The 26894-nt window shown below is 44.2% G+C and overlaps 2 protein-coding genes and 1 long non-coding RNA gene across 4 annotated transcripts in view; 2 read left to right on the forward strand and 1 right to left on the reverse strand.

The window, feature by feature from the left end:
* The window catches only part of LOC133347477 (xylosyltransferase 1-like), a 17274-nt gene extending 14743 nt beyond the window's left edge, over nt 1-2531 (forward strand). The window contains exon 11 of the mRNA XM_061559765.1: nt 427-2531. Coding sequence (XP_061415749.1) covers nt 427-764 — 338 coding nt within the window. The 3' untranslated portion in view covers nt 765-2531. The remainder of the gene's footprint in view (nt 1-426) is intronic.
* Nucleotides 1-12750, reverse strand: part of LOC133347481 (uncharacterized) — a 19842-nt gene extending 7092 nt beyond the window's left edge. Inside the window, exons 1-2 of the long non-coding RNA XR_009755722.1 lie at nt 12645-12750; nt 2521-2693 (exon numbers count right to left, since the gene is read on the reverse strand). This is a non-coding gene — a long non-coding RNA (uncharacterized LOC133347481). The remainder of the gene's footprint in view (nt 1-2520; nt 2694-12644) is intronic.
* On the forward strand, nt 9664-26858 carry LOC133347479 (Golgi apparatus membrane protein TVP23 homolog B-like). 2 transcript variants are annotated; one of them, XM_061559768.1, is made up of 7 exons: nt 9664-9752; nt 9854-9939; nt 13271-13415; nt 13528-13617; nt 14788-14919; nt 15564-15692; nt 26581-26858. In XM_061559768.1, the coding sequence occupies exons 1-7, from the start codon at nt 9744-9746 to the stop codon at nt 26617-26619; spliced, it is 630 nt and encodes a 209-aa protein (XP_061415752.1). In that variant the 5' UTR covers nt 9664-9743; the 3' UTR covers nt 26620-26858. The 2 variants fall into 2 exon arrangements, with proteins under 2 accessions (XP_061415752.1, XP_061415751.1); XM_061559767.1 differs by lacking the exon at nt 26581-26858 and adding an exon at nt 20777-23355.
* The last annotated feature ends 36 nt before the right edge of the window (nt 26859-26894 follow it).

Here is a 26894-nt window from a genome sequence, read left to right on the forward strand (position 1 = left end):
TCCAATTAGCACGGTTAGCTACGTACGGTGGGCAAAAAGTTCAACATGCATCTATACATTGCAATAATACCAAGTTACTATTTTGCGAATGACACCACGCGATTTATATCGTCTACTGTGAAGCAGACGGCGCGTATTTTTACGGCTAATATACCCAAGGGTAGTGACTAGGGCTGCCTATGGATTTGAACCGCGAACTTCTGCAACAAGCGGCAACGCCTCTACCGCTGCACATTGAGTGGAGTTGTGCCGCAGTAGTTGGCAGGGACGTGCAGTGCCTAACAATTGATCTGCTGTTGTCGATCGTGCATTCGGCTCTAGTTTTGGCCCCCTTGTGTAAAGGATGTAATTTTGCGACACAAACTGGCGTTTGAAGTTGAACAGTATTTGCATTGTGCTGACTTCTTAACAATTCTTTATCTGCAGAGAAAGCTGCCTATGCGCACATGGGCCCTCCGCAGAACAAGTATTTGGAGCAGAGCTTCCAAGGTCTCAGAAGAGTGCTGAAACTTCCAGTCGAAAACACAGGGCAACAGGAAGCTAATGAACATGCCTTACTCACAGACAAGGCCCTCTGGGCCTGGATTGAGAACCTCATTTCGCGATTTTGGGTGCTGGCTGACACTTGCTCTGTTTCTGAGAGCTCTGTCCGACTGGGTTGCCAATCGTTGCCTCCCTGCAGAAAATCGGTGTGGAGCTCCCATTATCCTGATCCAAAATCTGAACTTGGACCTGTCCAGTTGAATGGCACCATCAGACATTAGCCCGGCCGCACAGCAGTGGCGGCACGAAGCTCTGGGTTCGGGAGGCTATGAAACTCACCTCGCGTTTTCCATTGTCAGGAAAATGCGCGCGGGTGGATTGAGAAAGTGTAACGCGTTGGCAGGAGCTTCCCCCAGAGTTTCTCCACCACCGGATGGACACATTCAGAGTCCGTGCAGCTTTCCAGAACTGGTATCGTGGCTGCTTCTGCCACTGCCACGTTACCATTGGATGCTGCTTGTACTTTTCAATGATCAATTGATCCACCTGCATTGCATCACCTGAGATTGGAAAACCCGTATCGCCACTGCAAAAACGGGAGATTGATAGAAAGAAACAAGGCTCTCCCAACATCAATTTGGTGCCCGGTTTGATGTTCATGACATTTTTTTGTAACAACAAACTATTTCACTTCCTTGTTTTATACCAACAGATTTGTAAAAAAAAACACATTTTCTAATGAAAATGTGTAGATGAGTTTCGTTGTCATCAGCCATGCTCTATCTACCGCTGGATCAAGAGCTCCCCAATCAATTTCCACTCCATGTATTATTACGTCGGTTTGACAACTCCACGCCAGCCGATTTCGACGCTCCATCTCTGCGGTGATGATACTGCTGATTGGAATATGGCAACATGCTGTGGCTATACATCTGCACATCTGCATTGAGCATCCGTTATGCTATACAGGGCAATACAATTAAATGGCTGGGAGCAAAGCAAATCAGATGCTGCCAGCATTGATACCCCCAAGTAGTACTCACGAAGTGATCCTCATTTCATCGACTCCAGAGGAATAAGCTGCTGAGTTGGCCCAAGCAACTGTTTAAGCCCTTAGGGATGGCGTATTTGCAGGCATATACTTTGCGCCATCTTTTTTACGTATGCCACACGTGGAAAAACCATTGGAGGCAGAACCCAATGAAGTGGGTTTTGTGTGGAGCTTCCAAGATATTTCTGCAAAAAGTCAGGAAGCGGCTATCACCTTTATTCGTAACAATTTTACACTGAATCAAGGTACGACTGCATCTTACTATGGCCAGGAAGACCTTAGCAATAGCGAGATTTGAGGCGATTAATTTTCTTTCAAACCTTTTAAACGCAGCGCATTCTTATTTTGGACACCACCATTGCACATTTTGGAGACCTCTCTCGTCTAAAATACGAGTACTGTCAAAAGGCCTGAATCACGATGGAAAAAGGCACAGATGACAGAACGCAAGCCGTTAACTGTGATCGCGACGCGGCTTCAAACTGTGGCACTATAAGTGTGCAAAACCGTACACGTCATTTTTTTTTGTAGTGAACTCATGCCATTTCCTGTATTTTTATTTCTCAAGCACGCATGTCATTGTTTTTACAACATTCCTACGGCCAATTTGGTCCCAATGTGACCACATTCGTCAATGTCTGATCATGACTGTAGCAGTAGAAGCTTGTTGCAAGCAGGGAACGCATGCTATGAAATAAGTTATTCAGATTCAAACTCTATTAGCTATTTTATGAAAGAAAAGTAATATATACCATTGCTCAATATTCTGAAATATTTTGTTAAATTATTGTAAAGTGTCACCTCGCACATATTTTGCGGAAACTCTATTTATAACTTTAAATATTTTTTTAAAACAACTCTGCATTTGTTTTAAAATGTAGACCTAAATATACAAAGCAAGAGCACAACGTTCTGCCGGGAGTGGTGGCCCACACCTGTAGCTTAAGACGTGGGGCTGGTGAGCCCCACGGAGGTGTGATGCCCACCTGTATGATACAGTACAGCAGGTGGGTTGCTGGGCTGTACGTGGCAGAGTTTGAGTTGCAGCGGCGGCGCACGACTTGAGTTTGTGAGCTGGAATCATCGCCTCTGGAATGACGACATTGAAATCTACGCATCCTCGTTGATCAAGGGGCCGTCCATAAATGACGTCACGCACCTAGGGGGGGGGGTCAGACATTTGTGACGATGTGTGACGAGGAGGGGGGGTTTGAGAAATGTAACGTCACATCAAAATGCGCAACTTTAGACAAATATAGACAACACGTTCTACTTAATTAAATAGACGTTTAAATAAATGTTTTCTCCTACAACATCAGAGTGCAGCGGCACATTAAATACGCACTACAATGACACTAGTTTAAAGCGATTTGAAGCATGTTTTATTTTCCAAATGGAAATATGGTTTTGGGGGGGGGGGCAGAGCTTTTGTGACGTCATATTTGAGGAGGGGGGTGTCTGACTTTTTGTGACGCCGAGTGACGAGGGGGGGGGGGTCAAAAATGGTCCAAAATCGCGTGACGTCATTTATGGACGGCCTCCAAGTGCGGTGGCAACTCTGCACGTCACGTTAACAAGAAAGGAACTACATAGCCATTTCAAGGGACTTAATAAGGGCAACGTATTATGCACCTGTGCATATACAGCTTTTAATTACCGTATTAGCCAGATTATGAGTTGCTCTGGAAAGGAAGATGCACCCAAAATGTTGGGGTCGTTTTGAAATATGTTCTGTTTACGTGACAAACCTTACTAATTGGCTGTGTCGGGTGTTGGTGGGTTTAACGACACATTTCTATTTACGTGATCTCACCTAAAAAAAAGACGACATCCCGGGAATTAAAGACGTAAGGGTACAAATACACGCACATAACGTTAGGAAATAAAGAGTGGACGCTGTGCAGAATACCGTGATATGATGAAAAGACGTCTTCCACAAGATAATTGCTTTAAAACAGGAGTCGGAACGCACGCAACATCCGGAGCCGCATGCGGCTCTTTAAAGACTGCTTCGTGACCGTTATTTATTCAGGACCACCATCTCGAATGCACGTGAATTGCGGCTCTTGAAATATTGATGGGTTTTTTTTTCGAATTCGCAAACATGTGGCTCTTCTCGTTATTTTGGTTGCCAATCCTTACCCTAAAATGAGGAGAGATTTATTCTGGAAGATACTTCTGAACGAGATGAAAATGTGTCTGAAGGAAGGTAATGTTTCACCGATATTACAAAACAGTTTTGTCACAAATACGTGGCTACATATGGAACTATATGTCGGATAATACGTTAACTGATGCATAATACCATTGGAAACTCCTTTGCCAGTAGCAAAATATAATTGTTTTTTTACCCTTTTATCTGGCAACAAAACTGACACCTTTTTTACAAGGAGTCATGTTTGCATTGACCACAATACCTGTGGCCGGAATGCAAACAAAAAACACAACTCTGATAATGTGTGCACTGTCCTTGAAATTGATTGGTCCACACCCGAGACTAGGCTCTCAGAAAAGCTGTCTCGGGTGTGGACCAATCAATTTGAAGGACAGTGCCTACATGATCAGAGTTGTGTTTTTTGTTTGCATTCCGACCGCAGGTATTGTGGTCAATGCAAACATGACTCTTTGTATAAACGGTGTCAGTTTTGTTGCCAGATAAAAGGGTAGAAAAACAATTATCATGATGCATAATACATTGCTCAAAATACGTTGTCCAATTAATTAACCACTGTACATCTCCTACAATTAGAAAACCGAATGAACAATTAACAATTCCCCAAAAAGCAGAATGAGCTTGCATTGAATTACGGTGCAGTTTCATCAAAGCATATTACTCCTACTTTACGAAGTAGTTTGACGTTTCTTATTGCACAATGTTACTTTGATTTTAGAATATTATATTCTCAAACCTTAAACGTTCTACTTTGCTTCATCTCAGCCGTGTGAAACTGACCAAAGCGATTGCGTTGAGAGTGCGAGGCATGTGAATAAGGCGTAGGAGTGTTTGTCGTTCGATTGGTGCTCGAATGATAATAAAAAAATGACTAAATTTAAATATTACAAGATTGCGATTTTTACAACTATTAAGGGATTTAGACTCTGACTGGTATGGGAATAGTTATATAATGGTTAGTTTATGGTTAGGAATAGACCTATGTTAAACACCGATTTTGGGAACTGACTGATTCCAAGATATAGTTATTTTTCCGATAGGGAGTGACTTGGTTAAGATTGCATGCTGGGTTTCCAAAGGGCTTTCAATATTCTCCATAACACTAACACATTTTGCACCATTAAGCGTTTTGAAATAGCACACATTGGATTTGTGGAGTATAATATGTTACCATAGTGATAATGATTCTCTATGTTAAGGGCATAAAACCAATTGCCATGCGAGGAAAACCTCCATGACATTAAACAAAACACAATAACATCAAACAAATATATATTTTATTATTATTATTACAATCAGAATAATTGACAGCTCTTTGTTAATCCAGTGTTCACGAAGCCTCCCCCACGTCGTGTCGGTCATGGGGATTGTTTGACCATACTTCACCACGCTGGCGAGCGTGGGTTGGCAAACGGGATGGGGTGCAGGACCAGTTCAGATATCACCACCGACGATACCCGTGGCCAGGAATCGAACTCGGGTCGCCGGGTTGATAGCGCAGAGCGCTTGACCATTGTGCCACCATCCCCTCCCCTGTTTTCGTTATAGTAAATGTTAAATAAATAGTTATCCAATGAATGCACTAAAGTTGCAAATTATGATTTGGGTTTTGGTCTTCACTGTGATAGGCAGCACGCGACGTTAATCAATCTCGAGACGGTGAACGGGTATCTCCTATGTCACGTGATTTGAAAAGGTGTGCATGCTTCCAACAGGTTCCATGAACATCTCTGATATATAATTTCGCATGAGATCAACAACGCCAAGTTTAACGGAACGACGTGCGAAACCCAATCAATGTCGAAGTATTTGCAATACTGTGAACATTCTTTTGGAAATAAAACATTCCTTGCAATTAAAATGTTTATGTGCAAATCTCATTCTCTTGTACCGTACAGCTGGATGCCTACCTACCATTGACCTTAATACACAAGTATTTGTGCTGCTACGGTACTGTATGAATCATCTGCAGTTGATGTGGCGCTAGAAACATTATACAACCACAGTTATATAATCTTAAAGTGTTGGCAATGCTGCACAGATAAAAAGACAAAAACATTCATCAGTGACACTGTGCCCTTAAAAGCCAAAAAAGGAAGAGACGATGTTTTAGGGTAGTGTTCTTGATGAATGTGTTGAGTTTTTAATCTTAATTCAGGCATTATATGCTTTATTCTCTTTTTGCAGCATACAACAATTTTAAAGTAGAATAAAATAAAAGCAGTAACCATAAAAAGACTTACAAATTTCATACTTTCAGAATAAAGTCTCTATTAACATAGAATTTACAGTTGCCCATCACATTTATGTGCAGGACTATAGCTTTTTGTTCCATAAACCTTTCAGATCTTAAAAATACTCTCGTTCCTATGCCAGGCGATGGCAGTCTGCGACCGATAAATCAACTGCTGGCGAAAAGCAGCAGTTTCTGTTGCAATGTTCGAGGGAATAATGTATGTGTTTGCAGAAGCTGGTTTCTGCTCACTAGAAAACAGCGTATGGTGCAGACAATATCTGATGCACACACTGCAAACAGAATGGCTCTGCAAGGAGGAAAGTTTTCCACTTTTCTCCAGCAGTACCGGATCGTGACACAACAATAAAAAATAAAGTGATGTTTAGTTTCATATACCATCGCTCAAGCAAATGTGCTTCTCACAATCGCTGATGAACGACAGAAAAGCTGGAAAGCAGCCAGGTAGCGAGCCGGTACGAGCAATTTCCCAACCTCTGTAGCCCTCTAGATACGAATATGTTTTCAATCAATTAATGTGAATGTTTATCCATGTGGGAGGAATCCAAAGCACCCAAAGAAAAGCCACGCGTGCGAGTGGGAAAATACTCCATCCGACACAGAAGGGACAGATCATATTTGTCCACACTGTGCTGTACCGCTTTCTCCTGGCGAGTGAGCGTATGGCACTTCGATATGAAAGGTGTGTGGCCAGCTCTTTGTAAAAAGACTGCTGGATATGAAAGCCTCCCCAAGCATTGTCAGCCATGGGGGTTGTATGACCGTACTTACTGGACAGCTATGAAAAAGAGCTTCACAAGCTCATCGGATTCCTCCAGGAGAGATACAGATTTTGGCTTCACCGCGCTGACCAGGACCAGTTATCATAGAATTCACAGCTGCTGGTGTGAGCCGTGGATGGGAATCAAACTCAGGTTATCGGCCGGGGCTCATATCACAGTGTGATAATTATTGCACCATCCCCAATATAATACACTCTTACGATACCTGTTTCAGATGCCATACTCTCTGCTCAGGTTACAGTGCGCGGCACCTTTATTTAACAGAGATGTGAGAAAAAAAAAACCTGTTTCAATAGCGGACCCACAGAAAAGTTCATGACATTCAATATTTGAGTAGTACACACATATACGTAGCAAACATTGTTTGCATGACGGATCAAATCATTAATATACAGTCCAGGGTATTTCAGCGATGTTGCCAGCACATGAGCGTTCGGTAACTTCTAAAGTATAAAAGCTGCCACGGCAAACGCATTTACCAATAAACGGATCGCACAGCAACGGCGTGATCCAAAACGGTTGTCAGGCCCGGCTTGACCTCAGCCTCGCCACACGCCGGACAGCAGATTGACACTTGAGCAAGAGGTGGCAGTGTGTGCAGAGCTTTGTGGAGAGCAAATCCCCAATCACTGTGCTGTAGTGATGACCGTACTTTTTTTTATCTTACTGGAGCCAGCTGGCAAGGCAGAAATACAAAACATGAGCATTTGAGCCAGCGAAATCCCTCACCATATCCCCAAAACCTCTAGTATCTGAGAGGTCTTGGATGCCACGGTTGCAAGATGTTAACTACCTCGCTTGGTATACAGGAGGTTGTGGGTTCGATCCCGACCCTGTGACGCCCTCTAGATATTTGGAGCTTGCAAGTCTCTCTCCCCGTGGTCGTGTGGATTTTTCTCCGAAACGTCGTACTCAACATTTTAAATGATGTTGATTCACTCTTCAACACATCGGTTGTCGGGTGGTGGAGGGTTATGACACCTTTATAAATAACGCGATCTAACCCAAAAAAAACCTTTAAAAAATGATTGGTCGCGAAAGCCTACGTGTTAAACTTTTCTCCGGGTGTTTGCTTCCAAATTTAGAATCAGGGTGCGTTTAGCGTATTTGGCTGCCATAGATTTCCACGTGATAAGCCACTTCGTTGAGCTATCATTTGTGGCCAGATCGCTTCTGAAAGAGAGCTATATAGCTTAGCGGGCCTTACCTGGTTAAAAAAGAAAAAAGTTTATTCGTGTTTTTTGTTTGTTTTAGTTATTTTATTGAAGGTGGAGGGGACAGCAGCTCCCTGTACCAAATGCAGAGTCCCCGTTGGCTACTGCGGTGGTCATGTGCATGCTATGATGATAACAGCTCATAAGCATGCATCAGCACACTCTTCGCCTTCCCCTCCCCACAGTGGCATATATCCACAGTGTTGCCCTTTGTGACACCAGCGATGATGAGGTGGCGGTTGTTTTGTCAGACAAACAACAACAGCCGCCTTTTCCAAAAAAGTGGCGGTGATGTCAGTAATTTCTGCGATGACATTACAGCGGTTGGAGAAGCATCATCTTGGTGATGTTTTTCCTTTTCCCATAATTGTTTATATATTATAATTACAAATAACAAAACACAATTGCACCACGAAATGTATTTGCTTAATTGGGAAACAAAAACAAAATAATTGTCGTGGTAGATTCTTACATTATTAAATGATGGTAAATATTATTTAAACATCCTGTGTGATAATTTTGAAGATATAACAATAGCACGGTTATAGCAGCAAAACTGTAAGACTATGTAAGTGATGGTAATAGGAGGTGGCCACATGTCCCGGGGTCAGGGTACAGGGTTTAGGGTGACAACACAAACAACCGCCATTCACCACTAAGTTGCGGTGACGTCTCCACGGCGCCTGTGCCATGCTAGGTGCACTTTGAGGCCACGTGAAGTGTCGAAGGCTCGCTGTTGGCAGGAGGTCACGGGGCAGACCCAGGTGGTGCCATGGGTTGACTGACTGAGATGACCGAAAGATGTGCCAGGCGAGGTGCGGGAAGTCACGGGACAGACCCAGGTGGTGCCATTGATTGACTGACTGAGATGACTGGCAGATGCACCACCTGTGCCAGGCTAGGTGCGGGAGGTCACGGGGCAGACCGAGGTGGTGCCATGGATTGATTTACTGAGATGACTGGCAGATGCACCACCTGTGCCATGGCTAGGTGCGGGAAGTCACGGGACAGACCCAGGTGGTGCCATGGGTTGACTGACTGAGATGACTGGCAGATGCACCACCTGTGCCAGGCTAGGTGCGGGAAGTCACGGGACAGACCCAGGTGGTGCCATAGGTTGACTGACTGAGATGACTGGCAGATGCACCACCTGTGCAATGCTAGGTGCGGGAGGTCACGGGGCAGACCGAGGTGGTGCCATGGGTTGACTGACTGAGATGACTGGCAGATGCACCACCTGTGCCAGGCTAGGTGCAGGAGGTCACGGGGCAGACCCAGGTGGTGCCATGGGTTGACTGACTGAGATGACTGGCAGATGCACCACCTGTGCCAGGCGAGGTGCGGGAGGTCACGGGGCAGACCCAGGTGGTGCCATGGGTTGACTGACTGAGATGACTGGCAGATGCACCACCTGTGCCAGGCTAGGTGCAGGAGGTCACGGGGCAGACCCAGGTGGTGCCATGGGTTGACTGACTGAGATGACTTTCAGATGCACCACCTGTGCCAGGCTAGGTGCGGGAGGTCACGGGACAGACCCAGGTGGTGCCATGGGTTGACTGAGACGACTGGCAGATGCACTCACTCCACCTGTGCCCCCCACTAAGCACAAACAACAACGGACATCGATTCTCGCGCTTTGCATCGATTATTAAAATCGTTAGTCCACGTGTACTGGGATCACTTTGAATCGTGACGATCGCAGGAATCGAGGGAGTCGAATCGAATTCCCACCGCGGCGATTCTTCATCGCCACGTCCGAGAGCGACTGCCGATTTCCGTGGGCGTCATGAGAGCGGTACGTCCGTAGTGCCTCCCCTCTCTGTCTCTCTCCTTATCTCTCTCACTGCGGCTGTGCTTAACCCGCGGACGTCTTTGTATCTCTCCCTCCTCACCCAGGCGTCGGACGACGACACGGAGGACGTGGCTCTCGAGTTCGGCGACGACGATGAGGGGGCGCCTGGCCGGGCGAGGCGGCGCGTCGGGTGGGTTGCGCGCCCAGGCGAGACGGGGGGGCCCGAGGCGGGCTAGGCCGCGCGTGGGCTTTGCTCGCGCAGTTCGTGGCCTTACGTGGTGGATTTTAAAACTATATATTCTTAGAGATCAGGACCGTCAAACAACTCTCAACTTGAGCGAAGACGCTCTATCAATGATAAATTAAAACTACAGGCTTGTGTAGCTTTTATTAAAGAGTCTCGGAGGGGAACATCTTGTATGACTGTGAATTCCACGTTGCATGGCATTAGAGTGCGTTTAGCGGTGTTAGAAACGTCTTATTAGACACATTAAACAATATAAAATATCACCAGCCATGGTCAATCCGCTGCTGGATTAAGGCCTCCCCAAGCCACCGCCATCACTCACGATCCTGCGATGTCACAGCGCTTTTGCGCGTAGGTTGGCTACAATCGGTGGCTTAATGAGCTAATTGAACACTTCATAATATGCCTCAACTATTCACTATTGTATACAGTGACTAGCTGTACTACCCGGCTTCGCCCGGGACTTGTATCCACCACGGCCGGCCGCCTTTGTCTCCCCAGTGGCGATGTTAATACGCCACACCAGTTACTCGTTTGAGGCTGAGTCGACCTATGGGAGGTTCAAATAATCTTGACCGGTGGTGGCCATGAGCGGGAATCGAACTCGGTTCGCCGGGTTGGTATCGCAGCGTAGCGTTAACCACTACACCCACCGCTCCTCACACACACAGACGCACAGACACACACACAGACACACACACAGACACACACACAGACACACGCAGACACACACACAGACACAGACAGACACACAGACACACAGACAGCACGCTAACCACTACACTACCGCTCCCCACACACGCACACACACAGACACACACACAGACACACACACAGACACACACACAGACACACACACAGACACACACACAGACACACACACACAGACACACACACAGACACACACACAGGCAGCACGCTAAGCACTACACTACCGTTCCCCCTACACACCACACACGCACACACACAGACACACACACAAACACACACACAGACACACAGACACAGACACACACACAGACACACACACAGACACACAGACACACACACACAGACACACACACACAGACACACACACAGACACACACACACAGTTACACAGACACACACACACAGGCAGCACGCTAAGCACTACACTACCGTTCCCCCTACACACCACACACGCACACACACACGCACACACACAGACACACACACAGACACACACACACAGACACAGGCAGCACGCTAAGCACTACACTACCGTTCCCCCTACACGACACACGCGCACACACACAGACACACACACAGACACACACACACAGACACACAGACAGACACACACACAGACACACACACAGACACACACACACAGACACATACACACAGACACACAGACAGCACGCTAACCACTACACTACCGCTCCCCACACACCACACACGCACACACACAGACACACACACAGACACACACACACAGACACACACACACAGGCAGCACGCTAAGCACTACACTACCGTTCTCCCTACACAACACACGCGCACACACACAGACACACACACAAACACACACACACAGACACACAGACAGACACACACACACAGACACACACACAGACACACACACACAGACACACAGACACAGGCAGCACGCTAAGCACTACACTACCGTTCCCCCTACACAACACACGCGCACACACACAGACACACACACAGACACACACACACAGACACACACACACAGACACACAGACAGACACACACACACAGACACACACACACAGACACACATACACAGGCAGCACGCTAAGCACTACACTACCGTTCCCCCTACACAACACACGCGCACACACACAGACACACACACAGACACACAGACAGACACACAGACAGACACACACACACAGACACACACACACAGACACACACGCGCACACACACAGACACACACACACAGACACACACACACAGACACACAGACAGACACACACAGACACACACACACAGACACACACACAGACACACACACACAGACACACACACACACACAGACAGACAGACACACACACAGACACACACACAGACACACACACACAGACAGACACACACACACAGACAGACACACACAGACACACACACACAGACACACAGACACAGGCAGCACGCTAAGCACTACACTACCGTTCCCCCTACACGTCCATAGGTACACATACACGCGCTTGCTGCAGACACACACATACACACACATACATACACGCACATACACATACACACAAACACATACACACACATACACACACATGCATACACACAGACATACACATACATACAAACACACACATACATACACACAAACACATACACAATACACACACACATACATACAGACACACACATACATACACACAAACACATACAGACACATACATACACACATACATACAGACACACAGACATACACATAAACACATACACACATAGTCATGACCCGGCTTTGCCCGGGACTTGTATCCACCACGCCCGGCCGCCTTTGTCTCCCCAGTGGCGATGTTGATACGCCACACCAGTTACTCGTTTTGAGGCTGAGTCCCTCCCTCGCCACTCTCCCTCCCTCGCCACTCTGCCTCCCTCGCCACTCTGTAGAGGACGTGAAATTTGTATGAATTTACCTCAGAGTGGCGTGTTGGGTGTCGAGGCCTAGCACCGTGCAGAGCCTCCCGCCTTGCCTGATTTTCCCACCCGGCGAACGCTGGGTACGGGTGCCGGTCCCCCCCCCCCCCCGCGCTATTAAAAATGGCGTCCACCCCGCGGCGAAAAGTTGCTACTCGTTGCCAGGGGCAACCGCCGTCCAATGAAAGCGGCGAAGGCGTCGTTAGCTGTTGCCAGGGGCAACCGCCGTCCAATGAAAGTGCGTATGGTCCGAAATCCACACACACATACACAGACAGACAGACAGACATGCACGATTTTATATATATAGATGTGGTGTGGATAGTGTTCACTTATGCAGTGGCCTTGGAGAAAGAGTTTCTCGCAGAGGATTGTCAAACAGTACTTTGTGATGTTGCAGTAGTTGTGGAGTTGTATGTATGAACAGTATGTTGAACTTCTTTCGCACCGTACGTTGGGACTTTTTAGAGAGGACTGCCACAGTGCTGATGTAGTGGAATGGTCAAAAAATTTGTTTTTCCTTAGTTGTATTACAGACAGGGAATTCGTAAAGACGGGGAAAGTAATTATTAACCCAGGGTTAGTTTTCTACCCTAACCCTCACGATGGTTTCCATGTGTTTCAGACACCCGTTGGCGACGTTTTTCCACCTATTCTTCCGTGTTTCTGCAATTATCTTTTACTTAATTTGCGAGTGGTTCATCGGCAGTTTCATTGCCAACTTTGTCATCATCATCTTATTTCTTTCCTTCGACTTCTGGACTGTGAAGGTACGAAATACATCTCGCATTTTGATTTGAAATTAAGATCTCTTTCTGTCAAACAATAATGCAATATGTTGCATAACAAAACATAATTGTAAAATAATATATATTTCACTAGAATGTCACTGGAAGATTGATGGTGGGATTGCGTTGGTGGAACCAGATCGATGAAGATGGAAAGGGCCACTGGGTGTTTGAAGCCAGAAAGGTTTGGTCGCATTTAACACAACCTTAAAACCAGCATTTACACGGCAGCATTCTTATTTAATAGAGGTTTTGAGCCTTACACTTGGTTCTTTGGGTATAGTCACGTAGAAAGGAAATAATAAAATAGTAAAAATATCAAACAATATTATTTCCCTTCTACGTGACTTTACCGAAAGAACCAAGAATATGAATCCCTGCAGTCACGAAAGCTTTGAATCAAAGTTTTGAGCCTTGTTAAAAATGTCCTGTTATTGTTCATGGTCAGGATTTGATCTTTGAATGTTATGGGTTCACTGGATGGCACATTTTGAGCTCTACCTAAATTGTACATGCCTCATTTACATCATAGTTTGAAGTACACAAGTTGTCATGATGCCCAATGGGAGATGTGTGGGTGTGGAGGAAGGCCAATGTTCGTATTTCAAATATATATTTATTTTAAATATAGGCATTGCATTCCATTTTTACATGAACCAAATATTAAGGAATTAATAATCACATTATTAACATGTTCAATGGAAGAGCCACACCTTTTAATTTAGTTTTACACTTTCATGTTGCTGTCCAGTATTTAAATAAGTGAATTGTTTCATGAGGGCCGTTATTTTGTTTGGACGAGTTTCTCAAAACTATACGCTAGCCAATTGCGTAAAACATATGTTTTGTCACTTGTTTTCACATGAAAAGATATGTAGGTGTCAAATGCAGACTGAAATACAGTGTCCATAAAGTTATAATCATATATCGAGTAATTAAATTAAACAGCAGTATAAATTTCTTGGTTGAACGTTGGGGTTCTGTTGAAAGATAAAGTGTATGATGAAAAACCAAAAGAGCTTGAATATTCAGCAGCACTTAAAACGATTACACATGACATGTTGGCGAACAACTGCAGGAACAGCTGGGACTCATCTCCATGGGATGCTGTGATTAATGCCATAGCAGACATGTGGAGGTTTAAAGAGATGAAACTGATCATAATATATTGACACTACCAGGTGTGTGTGTAGTGTTATTAACCTCGCTTAATCTGCGAATTCTAATCGTTTAATAATGGATGACACATTTATTTACAATGACTGAGATGGCTGGCAGATGCACCACCTGAGGTATGAAGCAATGTTTGGTTAAAAATGTAATTATGTTTCGTACCTCGTGTTATTTTTTTCAGGCGTCTTCACGAAACAAACTTAACTCGACAGAAGCAGAAGCCAGAATATTTTGGTTGGGCCTGATCATCACTCCTCTCATCTGGTCCATATTCTTCTTCAGCACACTCTTTTCTCTAAAGCTGAGGTGGATGGTAAGGGTACTGGCTGCATGTTACAAGTTTTACATATACATACTTTTAAAACAGTGGTGCACTGTCCATACTGAAAATATGGATTTTCAAGTAAAGTTGTGTACAAAAGTTAGCTTTTTACGGTGATGTCTAATACATTCGCATACATTTTATATTTTGTAGATGTATGCCTTGTATTAGTACATAATGTATGCAAATATTTACTGATAAAAATACATTCTTACACCCACAGTATCAACAGAAACGAGTGATAGTTACTGTTGAAACTACAGAAAAAGTGAGAAAATACAAACGGGGTTGTAAAAACAAAAAAATAATACATTAACAAAAAAAATTCCAGATCCTGAATTGTGACAGTTAATCACATTGTCAGTTGGGTAAATCATAATTTAGGCGTTGGGTGTTAGGAATGGTTAGAAATATAAAATGGTTAGAAATATGAAATGTTCTTGTAAAGTAACAAAAACAGGTCACTGCATGTACTTAGAGACATGTACCTGGGAAAAGTATGTCCCCTGTGCTCTGTTGAGCAAAAATATGGATCAGCATCTTTATGGGAACATGCATGTTTCATAAGCAATGTATACATTAGTTTTGCATTATTTTTATGCACACGATCATGGCTTGCACGTCTGTTTTTATAGGCATTGGTGATACTTGGAGTGGTCCTACAGGGAGCCAACTTGTATGGCTATGTGCGCTGTAAACTTGGAGGCAAGCGCAATTTGACCACCTTAGCTTCTACATACCTAGGCCAGCAATTTCTACAAAGGGTAAGTCTTGAGATATTTCTACATCTGCACCTTACAGAGCTACTGAAGCATTTATTAATTATATATGCTTCACTTTTAATACAAAAAAGTATCACACCGACTCCCATAATAATGTCAGCCCAAATACAGTTGACCCTTTACATTCGTGGGTTTTCTGATCGTGCTTTTCAGTATTTCGCGACAAGTTTATCGTCATGGATATTTTCAATTCAAGGGGTTGTATTTTAATTGTTCGCGGCCGCATCTCGCGACTACCCGTCGTGATGAATATTTTATTATGTTTTATTTTTTTATTTTATTATTTCCCTTCTACGTGACTTTACCAAAAGAACCAAGAAGATGAATCCCTGCAGTCACGAAAGCTTTAAATCGAAATTTACCCGACAAGAAGTCTGTGACGCGTGGGAGCGGCGTGGATCGCTGGAGCATGATAATTGCCTTGCCCACGCGACATCACTCTAACCTCTGTCTGCCTCTCTTGACACATTTTATATTCTTTGATATTTGCGCTCTTAACCCTTTCCCGTTCCGATGACGTACGTATGTGTACGTCATAGTTTTTTCTTCCGATTCCCTTCCAATGACGTACGCTTGCATCATCAAAACGAAACCGGAAGTACAAATAAAATAACTTGCGATACCGAGGTTCCCACAAAGCCAAGCAGGAGGGTATGTGGCAAAGAATATTAATGCTGAGCCGCTTGTGCGTTGGGAGATCAGAGGTGAACGAGACACCCACCCTTCAACTTGCAGTGGTCTCAGAATGGGAAAGGGTTAAATGTTTATATTAATCATGATTAAAGGTAAGTTAAATAAGAATAATACTATACAATATATGTATTAATTGATAGATAATACAGTTTGTATGTTTAAACCTAGTATATGTTAATGCCGCCTAACCCTATTCTCCTCAAGCTTTATTTATTAATCACGGATTTCATATTTTCAAGGAACGTGTCCCCGTGAGTATTAAGGGTGCGTACTGTATTGTATAAATAAACATGTTCAAAAATAACTTAGCTTTTCTGTTGTTAAGAAGCTCTCAATGTTAAGAAAAATTACCTTTACCGAGGCTTCGATTAATAGACTTAAATATCCTGCAGGCATTGGCTTTAGTTGCGTTAACACTGTTGATAAAGCACTAATTGTAAGTCGAGGGCGAGGGGTGATGGTGGAAGGGTGGTCGCTTTCGGCTATATTTGTCTCATTCGAGTTTAATTAGGCTTCAAAGTGTGACTAATTGGCAAGGTGTTAAGGAGGTTAGCTGTGGGCTTGGTGTGACAGTTTAACGAACGCTGCCATATGGTTGGTAGGCCTACACAGTAGGTGTTCGCAAATACCTGCTGTGGAGGATGTACAGAGGCGCGCTGCTGGATGGTATTTTAAAAGTCTGCCTCATCTCTTTCATGGGCACTCGAGGGGGATGAAACGAGGGGGTGATTAGGTGCCACGACTCAGGCACATGCGGAGCTACAATATTTATATATTCATGTTTATCTTGTGGCACACACGGTTTATGGAAATGCTGCACCTCCGAAAAAACGCGGCTGCTGTGGCCGCCGTGTTAATGGGTCGCACCAGTGTTAGAGTGCCGTTGTCATCTTGGGTGAGTGAGGCTCCTTGTTATGACCCTGCTGTAATTGATAGCCTCAAATGTAAAATTAGTCGATTGATTGGCCCGGTGCTTACTGGTTCACTCCAGTCTCACTGGGCCATCGTTCAGTCACCCCTTATGCTTCTATCACCAAGTACACAACCGTTGTAACTGACCGACGTTCAGGACCCGTGCTCGACCACCATATTGTAGGGACACGTTCATCTTATACTGGTAGGAACCTCCTGGTTACACCAGCCCACAGGGGATTATTGTGTCCGTCCGTCGTGCATCCCAAAATGGGAGGGGTGGGGAGGGTGAAGAGGGGCTGGGTGGGGCTGGGTGCGGAGGGGTTGGGTGGGGAGGGTGGGGCTGAGAGGGGAGGGTGGGGCTGGGTGGAGGGTGGGGCTGGGGGGGTGGGGGGTGGGGCTGGGTGGGGAGGGGCTGGTCACCCCGTGGTGCCCTTATAAAACTCAAAGTTTAACCTATTCACGCCGGCTTGTGCCCGCCCTCGAATTCGGCCATATTTGCGGAATACACCAGGCCGCTGTTGACCCTGGCCATTGACCGAGCAACCCAACGTTCCTACCAGCTCCCTCCGCAGGAATGTGTTTTCCTCAAAATGCTCGACTTGGGGACGCATTCCCAATAGCTCCCTCCCCAAGTTCCTGTAAAGCCTTGTTCAATTCAAGAAACTCTGACTCTTTCTTCATCATCCATGCCTTTAATTACTGATCACATTGCATTATGCGCCCTTCAGATTCTTGTGAGGAATTTGCCTTGAATTGAGCTTTCACGCACCCCCATCAATTCTCTAAACTCCTCCATTAGGACAATCACATCCAGCCATCAGTTTTCAGCTTTAAATATCTTCTGAACAGATCGAAATGTTCTTTTGTTCCGTCTGGCATAATTAATTTCTGGGGGTTACTTTGGATTTTGGACTGGAATATGTCTTACTTCCAGAGGTTAAGGTGTAAGACTCATCAAGACAGAGTTGTGGAGTTTGAATAAGATGTGCAAAATAACAAAAATTTATTTAAGAAAAGCTGCTAGGTCTTGAAAAACACTGAAGGTGGCACACTCTTTCTGACTGCACATAAGATATTTACGATGAAATATCAATGTTCTTAGAATGACAGCCTCCATGACGGCAGTATTGAAAAACCAATGTTCTGAATACGGATACTTCTGTAGCCCATACAGATTACATGGTACAGAGTGATGACGAGCAGTTGTGAATACCAAATAAGCACCATGACCCATTTATGTCACTACAAAAGTGCAACAGGCCACTGAAGGTGAAAAAAAAATCAATGAAAGGTGTTGGGCATGCCTTGCGGACTGCAACATCATGCATCAAAATGTTCCGGTTACTTAAATTTTTTTTTTAAAAACCCAAGCTCGTGGGTGTTTGGCAGCGATGTGTGCTGTCAACATTGATGAATGAGGTGTCAAGATAGTCTTCAAAGGCCAACAGTGCAGGCAAAAGCTTACATCGCCCTTCATTGAAATTCTGCCGGTTAGAAGTTTATCCAGTCTACATAGTTGACAGCGCTTGGTGCTGAAATTGAAAGAAATCCATTGAGCAAAGCTTGAAATCTTTTTACTCCCATCCTAGTTCTTTTTAGTGGTTCTAACCCCCAAATGCAAGTCAAACTAGACAACTTCACTCCATTTCCGTGGGGTCTGGTCCCTGGTGGTTGAAGTGCTACTTCAGTCATGCTAAAACCATGGAATCATACGTGCTGCAGTTCATAGAGCCCCTGTGAACCTTCCTCTTGTTATTAGTTCTACGAAGCCTATACATTCCGCTGACATGGTCCTTCTCTTGAGGCCCCCAAATGAAAATAGACAGCCCATAAGTGAGAGAAAATTAATGCATGATGTTTTACAACACGCTAGATGGCAAGAATCCTTAACAAGCAAAGGAGGAGGATGAAGATGCGTATTCCTCAGCACATTACACGAGACAAATTAACTAAAGATTTATTCCTTAATTTTGGGAATCATTGAATGGTTGTCGGCCCTCCTCCACCCCCATTAAAGAATCAATTTGTGTAGAGGATAGTCTATGCAGCACAATGGATTTACCTTCTGCAAAGACCCGTACACGTGTTCCTTATTTCTTTTGTGTTTGTCAGGTGAACAAGAGCCACTGACAAAAAAGTTTTATCAGCAAAAAAGTGCAGCGGCACTTGAGACAAGATGGTGATTTAATGCCCCTTTGATTTTATCATCTTAAGAATAGAATGAATGTGGCGGTGAACAAAAGCGGTCCTTAGATATTTTTGACATATCTAGTTGTACGTGCGCATTAGAAAATTTGAAAACATGCCCAGTTTCCCAAAGCACAAAACTTCAATGCAGAATATGCAGCTAAGCGAAATCCCCCCCCCCCCAATATCTCTGCCTCGGTGGGCAAATATGCCCTCGCCCATTGCAGATGAGTGGTAAGTTGCGCATATGTGCTAGTCGTGTAGAGATTGTCGACAAGGAGGAATGTTTTGCCCTTGAATGTCCATCGCTGATACACGATGCTTGGGGTATTGTTGTAAAGCACTCCTATCTTTTTAAGGATCACATCCCAGTATTGATATTAGAATTTAAATAAAGATCTTAACCATCATTCATGTTGGAATATTACCTGGATGTAACACCACAGGCTTTTAAATTACATTCGTATTACCTACATGTTGTGTTACCACACCCACTGGATGACATTCTTTTGCTGAGCAGTTGGTTCATTTGGATCTGTGCTGAATATGCTGTCACGAGCTGGGACGGTCCAAATAAAGTGCAAAATAATTGCAAATGGTGTTCATATACAGCAGTTGGTGACCATAGTGAGTCTAACACATTCCTGCGGAGGGAGCTGGTAGGAACGTTGGGTTGCTCGGTCAATGGCCAGGGTCCACGGCGGCGTGGTGTATTCCACAAATATGGCCGACTGAGGGCGGGCACAAGCCAGCGTGAGTAGGTTAAACGTTGAGTTTTATAAGGGCACCATGGGGTGACCAGCCCCTCCCCACCCAGCCCAGCCCCTCCCACCCCCCACCCAGCCCCAACCTCCCCACCCTCCCCTCTCCACCCAGCCCGACCCCTCCCATATTTGGATGCACGACGGATGGACACAATAATCCCCTGTGGGCTGGTGGAACCAGGAGGTTCCTACCAGTAAAATTAAGTATCTGGTTTAATTGTGGGTGGTGGCTCGGATCACTACAATTTCAGTGATGCAAACTCGAATATTTTGATATGGGCACATGTCCCTTATGAGCCCCACCCAGTTGTATCTGATTAATTCTTAGGGTTCTACTATTATCAAGATCAGAAAACATGAACATGTTCACTCCAACAATGGCATATACTGCTTTTATCTGCATCTAATTGTAACTGGACATTGAAGTCAATAAGTATAGGAATTTCTGTGAAAATCATGCAATCATTTTGTAAATTGTGTTGCTTGGCTTCTTCAAATGTGTTGCAGCCTGGAGCATTCAAGGCTGACTCTTACTTCAGTGGTGGAAAAAGCTGGTAGTGCATCTGTATTCACACCAGCATATCAAGGTCAAGAGATCAACACGGCCATTGCCGTTTGCCACCAAACCTCGGCTTGCCAGTAATATTAGTAAATTTGACGAGGGCTGAGACAGCGCAAATAGAATTACCCTTCACTGTTGGTTAGACCATGATTAGTGGTGTTTGCCTGTGTGCGCATGTGTACGTGATCTTGTACGTACGTTAAAATCGATCACATTTGTGTGCACGCGTGTGCTGTTGTCCAAATATGGGCACACTAAATTTACACGAGACGAAAGGTGAGAGATTTTGACACAACCCATCAGCCCCACGGCCTTACAGGAGTATGTATGTGCACTAGATATAAAGGATTACGCCACAAAAACAATTGCCGCTGCCAAACTCCCATTTGACGAGATGACTGTACTTTACAGTCTTAATGGACCGAACACCGAAAACAAAAATCTGAGTGCTTACCTTAAATCCAGTTATCTGTGGAAAATTACAGATAACTGATGGCATTTCGGTGGACAGTTTTTCTTATTTTCAGATGGAATTTAAGGTATTTTACCCCATCTAATTGAGGCTGTAGATACCCAAAGACAATGCCGAGTCTGCAAGCAAATATTGTCTTGCACTGGGCTATTTTGTGAAGAAAGTGCATGGTGTGCAGGTGCTGTGTTGCACACAGTTCACCGGACATCATAGAAAACAGAAACATCTTGCAGATTAGTTTTTATCCTGGAAAATAATATCTCCTGGCCAAGTTGGCCTTGAGAAAAAGTGGCATTGCTCAATTGACTTACTTGGCAAAAATGCTTCTGAACTTTTTGATCTTAAAAATGGATAACGCCTTGTCTCTTCGCAACCTTCCTCACATCTCTAAATTCGCAGATAATTGGAAGTACTTATCGGTGGATAACGAGATGTTATCCACACGCTTTATAACAGCCTGTCACGAATAAATAACGGTTTCGCTAATTCGGATATGGATGGCAAGGGTTTAATGATGATTTACAACTTTAATGAGTGCGGCTTTAACGTTACAGCTTATTCGACGAGCTACGCGTGAGAGGAGGCGCCTCGTGTTTTGAATCGATCAGCACATTTTGTCAATGGGAAATATTTAATTATATTCCAAATGTGATTGCTTTTTGCGCACAGCCATAATGCTGCGTTGTTAAAAGTAATTGTAAATCTGTAGGTTTTGGGAAGTAAACTAAATGATGGTGTATTCTAAGCATATTGATTAGTTGAGTAATAAAAAAAAATGTAATAGTGTGTAGTTATGCAAATTTCTGGGTGTGCTTTGTTTTTCGCTTTAAAGATGGCTGCTGTTGGCGAGTTAGAATCAGAATGTTTATTTGCACTGGTCCAGTAGGGGTGGGTAGATGTCCAGTTGGGGTGGGTAACAACGTGACGACAAGAAACAGTACAAAAACATAGTAATGCAAAGTACAAGAAAGGTAAACAAGTCGCCAAAGCACAAATAAAACTAAACAATCCCCATCCTACCAGACAAAGCGCACTCAGGTATTAACTTATTGATCAAAAGCGACCTGGCCGCAAATGATGGCTTAACAAAGTGGCTTATGTGGACATTTATAGCAGCAAAATAATCTAGCGTTAACGCACGTTTCTAAATGTGGAGGGAAAAACCGGAGGACCCGGAGAAAAAACATCCACGCGACCATGAGATGAACGTGCACACTCCAAATCTATAGACGCCAGGGTTGGGATTGAACCCCCCCCCAACCTCCTGCATACCAGGCGAGGAAGATGACATCTCACCACCGTGGCACCCCTGAAATCGGGGCAGGATTTTCTGACGTTTGCTGGCAACTTGCACGGTCACATGAAGCTGCTTGTATTATAATAGTTGTTTTGCTTCTTCGGACCAATTAAGTAAACGTGAATGTGATCACTACAATTCAGTATTGCCGAATTCTCATGTGCTGCTTTACCCCAAAGTAAGACGCAGCATGAAAGTAAAAATGTGGCCATGTGATCGTACTGTGATGTACAAACTAAAACGGTACATTCACACCATTGTCACCCGGTTACTGTCACGTGAGATTTTATTTTCCTTATCCAATTTGGAATGCCTCCTTTCATTGAGAAGTCGCGCTAATTGTTGTGGTATACCAGCTGGTAATTAGATGAGAAGGTAGATGGTGACTTCACTGCTCCCTCGTGTTATGGAAATGTGGCTGAATAAGCTGCACGTCTAAAATTAACTTGTGCAGGAAATATATTCATTGAAAAAAAACTGGTTATATGGTTGCCTTTTTATTTTCTTTATTTAAATAAACAGTATCACGGCTAGAAAAGCATGGCAATTCATTTAATGAGCTGAACTGTAGTATGAATGTAGTGTTATATTTTTAACAATCTAATCGTGGCGGGGCTTTGACATGTACGAGGATGAGTCACGTTTCTCGGTTTAAATTCAGCAGCAAAATCTCGCTGTGGAACGTCTTAAACACATGGACTTACCTCCATGGGGATAACACGTTTGATGTATATTATTAAAAGACTTGTCTTGAACGTGTGCCTTTTCAATTATTTAAAAAGCGCATGCCATTTCACAAATCGTTTGCTTATGAGTTGTTTGACCATACTTCACCACACCGGTTAGTGTGGGTTGGTGAAGAGAGGCACTCCAGCTTCAGATAGTGCTTTCCGTTGATGATAGCTGTGGCCAAGAATGCAACTCTTGTTTGGTTTAGAGCACAATATGCTAACCACTGCATCACCGCTCCATTACTTAACCACATGATTTAAAATGGGATTTTCAGTGACAGGGCAAAGAGGTTGTAGAACATTTGCCGATTGCTGTAAGAGGGTCGTGGTTTGAGTCCAGCGGCTGCCTTGGTTCATGCTGCGAGTATGTAAAAAAATGTACCGTTTATTGGTACTGATATATTACATCGCGTTGGTAAAATTAAAATAATATATGCCATCCTCTTCAGTGGTTTTTATGAATCCCATGATGTCATCTAAAAAAAGAGGCGTGTGTGCCGGCGTTATGGTCCAATTTTTTTTATATCAGCAAATGACTACATTTGGTAAAACTGCATAGCAACATTGTCCCCTCCTGGCAGTGTATGCTCAAATGTATAAACAAAACACCTCTGAAATCCTTAGTGCTGTAAAACTGGTGCAAATAGCTTGTATACTAATTATTTAGTTTTGTATTGATGTATATATCTTTTATATGTTATAAGTACATAGATTTTTTTCTTCACTATATTGACTATTACACTAACCTTGGCATGGGCAAGGCTTCATGCAGTGGTGGATTGACAAAGGACTGCAAATTATTAGTACAGTAATCTTTAGGAACTCAAGGCCTGAAACCATTGCATACCTTGACATTTTTTTGGAAGAATGCATCGTCATTCATAAAAGCACATCAGGTGACGTGCAAGGTCAACTTGCTCATTGCAATGAGCGCCTAAAGGTCAGAAATCCAATCAAGGAAAAGGCTAAAAGCAGATGGCGATATGGTAAGCATGGGCTTTGAAGGCGCGCCGTTGGCTGCAACAGCTAAGAAATCATGCAGAGAGTAGTGCTGACAAGGAGAAGTGACTGCTGTTATCAGTAACAAACCCATTCTTTATGTTGACCCTGCATCGCGTTAATACGAGGCCCTGCAATGTTCACGTCATACACTCGCAATTAACTATTAGTTGCCCACTGCCTCTCCCAACTATTGCCAATCAGGCCTATCTGTTTCCCTCCCGTCCTCCATCGGTCCTCGTGTATTTCCCTGCACATTCACGGGCAAGCAGAGAGTCTCTTGCTAAATGTGGAGTGGAGCTCTCCCACCACATCCAGCAGTTGAAGATGGTGTAGCCGAGCTTCCCGATAACGGGTGCCTTATCCTCTCCAGATGTCGCTGCTGGATTTAGAGCGAGCCGGATGCAGTGTCCTCTTTTATCCAGACGAGACCGCTGTCGAATGGGAAAATAGCCTCTTCACTCCACGTGTGGCGAGGCGAACAGCCATGGCATGTGGGCAGCAGGTTGAATTGAATGCTGGAGCAGCATTCCCGTTCCGTTCAAACCCAGACAGATGGCTGCCAGTTTTTTTTTACTTGAAACTACGGCGAGCTTCAATGGGAAGTTACCTCCCACCCGATTAACTTCTCCAAGTGAGCTTCATTTGCTGTCAAATAAAATATAATTGAATACATGGTCCATCGCTGAAAGGGAAAGTTGCGTGTCTGATTATATGGTTGGTGAAAGGACAAATGCAAGCGGTGTTTAGTGGAAATGGCTTTCCACGATCTGGGTATTTGGCAGGTTTTTTTTTCTTAAAAAAAACCTGGCAAATTTGTTTATGGCAACACAAGAATAGGGCCATCAATATTTGTGTACTTCTAGAAACACAAAGCACTGACCTTTTTCACAGGTGGGAGAGATATAGGTCAGGGTGATATCAATGTTGTGCGTGTCATGAGCACCATGGTGGTACTTGACCTTGCGTAAAATCAGCAAGGTTATGGTCCAAGCGCGTATAGACGACGCATCGAATAAAACAGATTCTTACACTTGCGGCACACGCATTCGATTGTGCTTGTGAGAATCAACTATATAGGTGAACGGGGCAAAGAAAACTATCGAAAGGAAAAACTAATTAATTAGGGCATAAATAGCAAACGCCACAACACCAGCGGCTGAAGAATTCTCAACGGTAACCGGAGCAGTGGTCGCTCCGGCCATTAGCTTGTCCTACGCGAGGGAGGTTATTCACAACAAATCTGTCCTCGGGTGGATTTAACTCCGCGCGGCTATTTGTTTGCAAAACAGGCCAATTCTTTTCATCGCCGTCTTCCTGCCAGATTTTTTTCTCGCCAGAGGGGGTAACTTGCTGGAAAAATAACTGCCTCTGATGATTCACCCCCTCCTCCTCCTCCCCAAAGGGATTCAATGAATCTTCACGACTAGATTCGGGAATAGGTTCGCTCGTGCTCTCGTTTCGATGAACGTTGCTGCGAAATGTTTGTACATTGAGGTGGTAAGAGGCATCTTTATAACTCGTGAAACAATGGAAATTATTTACCAAGGAAAACCTCCTTATGACTTTTTTTTAAGGTTCTTCGGGATGTTTGGTCAGTCACATTTACAAGTATCAGGCTGAGAGACTCAAAGACCAGCACAGGTAGATCAACAGACAGTCCAGTGGAGTGGATCAAATCCATCCGTGCTGTACTGCTATTAGGCACCTCACATCCTCGCCGCTGCCTCACCTGTAACACCTGGCATGCACTGATGGTCCCCGAACCCAAACACCAACCAGTGTTGAATCCCCCTCTCCTCAGCTTCTGAGATCGGATGAGGCTGGGCAGTCATTGTGATGTGGTCATGAGCTCAGTTGTACCTTGAAGTTGATGAGTTGCTTTGCTCAATGTTGCTGTATGTACTCTTTTAGTCGGCTCTAGTTGGCTATGAAGTATTTATGATTCAGAATATAGATTAAATGGTGTTGCTTTCATTACGTGATAACCCAATTACGCTCCTGTAACAACTGAAAACACGTAAAAAAAATCATGGAATATGTATTTTCTCATTAAAGAAAGGAATTGAAGTATAAAGAAAAATTGTGAAAACACCCCCATACTAATTAATCTAAATTATGTTCCTGGTGAATTACCTGCAATTTGCTTCACGCTTAATAACAGAACTGTTGCCATTCTTCATCGAACAATAATTTTCCTTCACTCACTTCAGAATGTGAAATGACAACAAACTCTGTGCTGTGTTACAGGCGTTTGGGAAGACGGCGGACCCAAATGCTGAGAAGTGACACAAGGTGGCCGCACGGTGATTGTGGGAGAATGGTTTGGTGTTACTTGGTGATTGTGGGAGAATGGTGTGGTGTTACTTTGGGCTTACGAGGGGTCTTGATACTGCGGCTGGCAGCTCCAGTACTTTGTAAACGTGGGTGTACATTTACGGGTTCAACTGTGGGCATTTCCATAGCTTCATGTAAAGGTGCAATTTAACTTTGTAGAAGCTGTTAAATACATTGACAAGTGTAATCAATAAACGCTGTAAGGAATCATCTTTAATCGGAGCGCA

This window comes from Lethenteron reissneri, chromosome 26 (genome assembly GCF_015708825.2).
Source record: "Lethenteron reissneri isolate LAM-NWPU_2019-01 chromosome 26, ASM1570882v1, whole genome shotgun sequence".
Classification (NCBI taxonomy): Eukaryota; Metazoa; Chordata; class Hyperoartia; order Petromyzontiformes; family Petromyzontidae; genus Lethenteron; species Lethenteron reissneri.

Coding starts and splice junctions, on each gene's coding strand:
- LOC133347479 (XM_061559767.1), top strand. Junction 13,618..14,787: donor GGGTGTTTGAAGCCAGAAAG/GTTTGGTCGCAT, acceptor TATTTTTTTCAG/GCGTCTTCACGAAACAAACT. Junction 14,920..15,563: donor CTCTAAAGCTGAGGTGGATG/GTAAGGGTACTG, acceptor CTGTTTTTATAG/GCATTGGTGATACTTGGAGT.